The 6,322-nt window shown below is 67.7% G+C and overlaps 3 protein-coding genes across 3 annotated transcripts in view; 2 read left to right on the top strand and 1 right to left on the bottom strand.

The window, feature by feature from the left end:
* Positions 1-15: 15 nt before the first annotated feature.
* On the bottom strand, positions 16-1,349 carry FA09DRAFT_295095 (aquaporin-like protein; the record flags this gene model as incomplete). The annotated part of the gene is made up of 4 exons (XM_025740102.1): positions 16-654; positions 747-943; positions 1,015-1,165; positions 1,224-1,349. Coding segments are annotated over 4 exons (1,113 nt in total), but the record flags the coding sequence as incomplete, so codon positions are not given.
* Positions 1,350-3,546: 2,197 nt separating this feature from the next.
* Positions 3,547-5,093, top strand: FA09DRAFT_328627 (putative RPL23A-60S large subunit ribosomal protein L23.e). Its single transcript, XM_025741846.1, has 3 exons — positions 3,547-4,191; positions 4,519-4,667; positions 4,968-5,093. The coding sequence occupies exons 1-3, from the start codon at positions 3,978-3,980 to the stop codon at positions 5,013-5,015; spliced, it is 411 nt and encodes a 136-aa protein (XP_025600130.1). The 5' UTR covers positions 3,547-3,977; the 3' UTR covers positions 5,016-5,093.
* A 794-nt stretch (positions 5,094-5,887) lies between these two features.
* FA09DRAFT_294825 (Metallo-dependent phosphatase) overlaps positions 5,888-6,322 on the top strand; it is a gene marked incomplete at both ends in the record, with an annotated part of 2,385 nt that continues 1,950 nt past the window's right edge. The window contains one exon of the mRNA XM_025740091.1: positions 5,888-6,229. Coding sequence (XP_025600129.1) covers positions 5,888-6,229 — 342 coding nt within the window. The remainder of the gene's footprint in view (positions 6,230-6,322) is intronic.

Raw genomic sequence — 6,322 nt, 5'->3', positions numbered from 1 at the left:
AGCAGCGCGCGTGCGCTTCTTCTCCAGCAGCTCCTCGTGCGTGCGCGTGGCGTTGAGGTAGTGCTTGTGCTCGGCCTGCGCATGCTGCTGCAGCGCCACGCCGGCGGGCGCGCGGCGCGAGTCGGAGAGGCAGAACATGTAGATGGCAAACGCGACGCTCGTGAAGAGCAGGTTCGTCAGCGCCGCACTGGCCACGTAGCCGGCCGGCTGGAAGCACTGGCGCCCGTAGAGGGCGCCGCATGCGAAGCGCGCGCCCAGGTCGCGCGCCGTGTTGAGCGAGACGCCAAAGGAGCCGAGGCCCCACACTGCGACGCCGAAGGATAGGCCCACTGCGAAAGGCGCCTGCGCGGGCGAGACGAACGGATTGCTGCCGTCGACGCACGCGGCAATGACGAGGCCGACGAAGAGATCGCCGAACACCTCGACGGCAAACGACTGGCGCATGGGCACGCCGGCGGGCGGGAAGAGCGCAATGATGCCCGCCGGCCCCTGCGGCGAGAAGATGCGGCTGTTGGCGGCGGCGCCGAGCCGCAGCAGGCCGGCGTGGTAGGCGTCCATCTCGCTCTGGAACATGGCGTACACCATGAGCGAGGAGACGAAGCCGCCGAGCAGCTGGAAGAAGAGGTAGAGCGGCACACGCTTCAGCGGGAAGCCCTGGATTGGCGAAAGGGGGGCAACAGTCAGCAAAAGGCGGCGGGGGGCGCGCATGTATGCGTGCGGAGAGGGCGGTGGGCATGCGCACGCACCTTGAAGATGACCTGGGCGATGAGCACGCCCGGGTGGAAGATGCCGCCGGAGGCCGTGGCGCAGACGATGAGGGCAAAGGCAATGCCAAACGAGTAGGCCAGGCCAATGGTGAGCAGGTTGCCCTGCGGCTCGCCGGCCACCGTGGTGAGCACGAGGGTGGCAGTGGCGATCTGGCCGGCGAAGGTGTAGAGCCAGACTGGCAGGCAAAGGACAGTGAGCCATGCGTACAGCAGGGAGGGGAGGGATGAAGATGGGCAAGCGACTCACCGCCGAAGAACTCGCCCACGGCCGCGCCGACCCACGACGGGCGCGCGGCGTCGACCTTGATGCGCAGCATGCTGCGCTCCAGGCCGGCGACGGGCACGACCTCGCGCACCTCGTTGCGGCCCTCGAGCACCTCGGTGATGCCGAGCTCGAGCTGTGGACGAAAGCCAAGTCAGCATGAAGCATGGCTAGAGAGGCACACAACAACGCACCTGGCCCGGCGCACGGTGCTGCCGCTGGAAGCCGTGGTGCGAGTGGTCGCCGCTCGTCTTCTCCTCGGACGGCGCGTCGCCGGCATGGTAGGTGGGCGCGACGTGCTGCTGCTGTGTCGAGGCCATGGTTGCGAAGTGGGCAACGAGGGATGGGTGGTGGTGGTGGTGGTGCGGGAGGCAAACAAGAGGCGAGCGGGCGGGTGCTTATGAGGCGCCGGCGAGGCGGCAGGGCGCCCTTTGCGGCGAGCCACTGCCTGCCCGCTGCCGAAGCGCCGGCAGCACTGCCATCCTCTGCCCCCTCGAGCGGCAGTGCAGCAGAGGTGCGAGTGCAGTGCTGACGCCACTGCCGATTGCGGGGGTGGCGGCGTGCAGGTGAGGGGCAAGTGGTGCCGAGCAAGGCACGCAACCCTGACGGCAGCCCCGACGTCTTCGTTGCGTGCTTGTGCCGCCTTCTCCGTCTCTCCTCTCGTTCCGCGCAGTCGAAGCTCGGGGCGTCAGAGCGGCCGGCAGCGCCTTCTCTTGCTCTGCTTGCCCCCTCGCCCCTGCTTGTGCTGCTCAAGTGGCGCTCAGCTGCAGCGGACGGAGGCGCCGAAGGGAGAGCGGAAGAACCAACGGCTGGGTCGCTGGCCGCGCTGACCGCGGAGCAGCGCGCAGCGAGGCAGGCTAGCAAGGCGGCATGGGGCCCCGCAGCCGCAGCGAGAAGGAGGAGGGCCGAGGCAGCAGGCAGGCACGGGCGCTGCAGCTGCTGCAGGTGGCGGGAATGCCCTGATGCTGACCCGTTGTGCCTGAAGGCCGGCGCTACGGCAAAGGCACCGAGGGAGCGAGGCCGCAGCACGCCCGCCGCCGCAGCGAGCGATGCAGCGTGAGGAGAGAGGGGTGCGAGGTGGAGCGAGCGGGGCGCGCAGCCGCGGGAACATCGGCACGGCACAGGCGCCCCTGTCATGCCGCCACGTCAAAGCTCATGCCGAGGGCGGAGATGCAGCTTTCGGCACGGCGGTGCCGCCGGCTCACCCGGCTTGACTTTGGCCGCAGCCGGCGGCGCGGAGTCGTCCGAGTCGTTCGAAGTGGGGCCTCTCTCTCGCGGCTCTCCTCTACAGGGCGAGCTGCAGCGGCCAGCTGCCCTGCCTGCTGCTGAGGCTGACGCTGCAGCCCTGCGCCTGCAGGTGCAGCATCAGCTGCGATGCGACATCGTGGGGGGGCATGGACGCCGCACGCCCGCAGCCGCCGCTCCGGTCCGCCGCTCAATAGACTGCTGCTGCTCCCCTGCATCAAGTCTCAGCCGCGGTGCGTCCAGTGCCCGCCTTTGACGTGGCGGCCCCCCGGGTGCCGCTGCCGCGTGCCGCCCACGCCCGCATCTTACTCGGCTCCCTGCCGGCTCCCCCCCGCACTCGCACTGCGCCATCGAGGCCGAAGCTGGGACGGAAACATATGGGAGCCGAGCAAGCCGGGCATGCCAGCATCAGCAACAGGGTTGGCACACGCAGCGCGCGAGAGGGTTGACAGCGCTGGCTGCAGGGTTGGCAGCGCAGCACAGCGAACAAACACGATTGCGCGGCGGGCATTGCCCGGTGGTGCCCTGGCCGCGGGCTGCGGCTGGCTCTCCTCTGTCATGCTGGGTGCTCTTCGCAACCTGGACAACACGGCACGCGCCAGCAGGCTGAGCACGGCAGCGTCGAGAGAGAGTCACACCTTGCTATGCCGGCGCCGGGCGGCGGTGTTGGACGTGCGTGCGGATGCGCAGCACCAGGGCACGGGGGCGCCTATGAGAAGCCGCACAAGGGCGCCCGGAGCGGGGCCCGCCGTGCGTAAAGCCCCCTTCTCGTTGCACGGGTTGCTCGACATCGAATCTGAATGCTGCGCTCTCTGCGTAGTGTCGACAGGAGGGGGGTTGGGCCAAATCGCGCCTCCCTCCGCGTGCGCTGTCATACTCGTACTCGCATCACAATTTGTCAGACCTGTCATGCGGGGCTGCAGAGCGAGGCTTCTGGATTGCCTGCCCGAGCTGATGGCGCCTGCGTCTTGTCTGCGCGCCTGCGCCGTGCAGACGTGGTGTGTGCATGATGGGGCGAGGCGGGGCGGAGAGGAGAGAGAGAGAGCGTGGGAGCCGCACAGCGCCACTTCCGCGGCTTTTGCACGAAGGGCTGCGGCGGCGCAGCGAGAGCGCGTCACGTGCGCCCATCCGATTTCTCTTCCCGGCTGCGCCGGCGCGAGCGCGACTGCGCCGATGTTGCCCTTGCCCGCGCGCCGTCGCGATTTCGCCGCGCCGCCGCCCGTCGACGGCGGCGCCGCTGGCCGCCCAGGCTCCCGACCACCAACCCTCAAGCTGTGAGTACTGCTGTTGACGCCCTTTGCCCTCACGGCGCCCCGCTGCGCACGCCGATGTGTGCGCACGCTGCAGGAGGGCAAAGATGGGCAGGACTGGGCGCTGGCAGAGAATGACGGGCACGCGAGAAAGGATGAAGATGGGGAGAGCGAGAGGCGAAACAGAGGGCGCAAGCTGGCCCCCGCGGCGCAGACAGGAGAAGGGGCTCGCCCCGACGCAAAAGACACACAGCCATTCTCCTGTGCAGCTGCACGAGCTGGGACGTCGGGTGCAAGGGCCGCGGCTGGACACGTCGGATGTGCAAGGCAGCAGGCGCGCTCTGAGGGCAGCGCGACGGACGGGCGTGAAGCATGGCGTCTGCGGCGCAAGCATCCCTTTCTTCCTCTCCAGATCACCCGTTTCTCACGCTCTTCCATCTTCCAGTGTCAACAATGTCGAAGCCCCAGGCCGGTAACAAGTTCCGCCTCACGCTGGCGCTGCCCGTGGGCGCCGTGATGAACTGCGCGGACAACTCGGGCGCCAAGAACCTCTTCGTCATTGCCGTGCACGGCGTCGGCGCGCGCCTCAACCGCCTCCCCGCCGCCGCCGCGGGCGACATGGTGGTGGCGTCGGTGAAGAAGGGCAAGCCGGAGCTGCGCAAGAAGGGTGAGTTTTGGCGCGCGGCGGCGGCGGCGTGGGGTTGGCATGGCACAGAAGGCGATAAGCATGGGCAAGGAATGGGGCTGCAACGAAAGACGTGGCTTGATGCCTCCCTCCCCCCCCCCACGGCGCAGAGGCGACCAGCTCTGCGCAGCCAACACGGGCAGAGGGAGCTTCCGAGAGGGGGGAGGGGGAAGCATTGCACGATTGTTGGGTTGCGCGGCATGCCCTTCTTGCCTTTTGCGCTCCAGCTCTTCGGCCCGCCCCGCGCCCATGCTACAGTTGCTTTCCCGCACTGCCTGTTGCCAAATGCTCACCCTGTCCCTCCCCCAGTCATGCCCGCCGTGGTGGTGCGCCAGCGCAAGCCGTGGCGCAGACGCGACGGCATCTTCCTCTACTTTGAGGACAACGCGGGCGTCATTGTGAACCCCAAGGGCGAGATGAAGGGCTCGGCCATCACGGGTCCCGTCGCCAAGGAATGCGTGAGTGGGGTCGACCGCGCGCGCGCGTGTGTGTCGTCGTCGTCGTCGTCGTGTGCTGCCTGGCACGCTAGAGATGTAGGAGAGGAGGAGAGACAAGAGGGGCGAGGCGAGAGAGAGAAGCTGATGGCACAGCGACCCCGGGGGGGGGGGGGGGGGGGGGCGGACGAGATGCGAGCGCACACGCTGTGGGCAGCAAACGCTCCGTCCGTCTTGGCTTTTGTTTACGTCCGCCTTGATGCGTCCGCACGCCTGCCTTTGATGCGCATTTCACTGACGCATACTCTCTGTCTCTCGGTGCAGGCCGACCTGTGGCCGCGCATCGCCTCCAACGCCGGCACCGTCGTGTAAAAAGACTCAACCATCGTGTCATCCCTCATTCACTCACACGCATTGATCATCCTTTTGCAATGACCACTTCTCTTGCTGCCCTTGTCTCAGTCGTCAGCCGTGCGCCTCCTCGCGCCATACTTCTGTGTGTGGGTCTGCGACTTGCGTTTGCGAGTTCCCCAGCATAGAGGGCGCTGTGCCGAGATGAGAGCGAGTCTCTGCGCTGGGCCCCGAAACCTGAGGCTGCCGCTGAGATGCAGGTCCCGTCGGTCGTCGCTCTCCATCATGGCGGAAGCAGGCGCCCGAAGTAAGGCTTTGCTCGCGCCATGACGCACAGCAGGCGGCCGACGTACAGCTCTGGCAGCGCTGCTGCCCCGGGCCATCGTAAAGAAGAAGTCGGCGCAACTTGCCAACACATACCTCAGTAAGGCTGGAGGTGGCTTGAAAGAAAAAGCATCCAAAGTGCGTCTGGGCACCTGCGAGTGAAGCTCATCATTCCCCCCGAGCTACTCACGCTGAAGGCAGCGGCGGCCAAGGGCGATGCCTCGCGTGACGCAAGCCGCTGCGCCGCGCGGCCGCGGCGGCGCGTGTGCGACGCTCGGCGCTCGGGCGCAAGGCGCTGCTGCGCTGCGCGTCTTGCTGCGACCCTGCATCTACCACTCCCTCGACATTTCCGGACAGCCAGCTACGCACCGCACCGCCTCCTCTCCCTGTGCCTCACTCACGACACACACACACCGTCACGCCAGCGACCAGCCGCGCACTTCTCTCGCACGCGCCTCGCGCCTGCGGTCGCATTCGCCGGCCCAGGCTCTCGCGGAGCTCCGGCTTCTCGGCCCCTCTCTCCACTTCCTGCGCCTACACTCCTCATCCAAGTGGCTCTCTCCTCAGCCATGACTCTCGATCTCGACGCCTCGCTGGCGCTGCTGCGCACGTGCAAGTACCTGCCCGAGGCCGACATGACGGCGCTCTGTGCGCGCGTCAAGGCGCTGCTGCTCGAGGAGAGCAACATCCAGCCCGTGCAGAGCCCCGTGACCGTGTGCGGCGACATCCACGGCCAGTTCTGGGACCTCCTCGAACTGCTGCGCGTCGGCGGCGAGCCGCCCGAGACGGGATATGTGTTCATGGTGAGTGCTGCCTGCCCTTGCGAGCTTGCGATGCTTGCGAGCTTGCACAAAGTGTGGGCGCCGAGCTCGGTGCAAAAAGGCGCGAGGCGGAGCGGCGGGCGGGCGAGAGTGGAGGAGTGGGGGAGAGAGGAAGCGTGAGGGGGGAAGAGCAAGAGGGGCGTAGGAGAGAGAGAGAGAGAGGCTTTGGGAGGCGGGACTTCG

This window comes from Tilletiopsis washingtonensis (assembly GCF_003144115.1).
Source record: "Tilletiopsis washingtonensis strain MCA 4186 unplaced genomic scaffold FA09scaffold_5, whole genome shotgun sequence".
NCBI classification, from domain to species: Eukaryota; Fungi; Basidiomycota; class Exobasidiomycetes; order Entylomatales; genus Tilletiopsis; species Tilletiopsis washingtonensis.
This window is presented reverse-complemented; position numbering and strand designations above follow the sequence as displayed.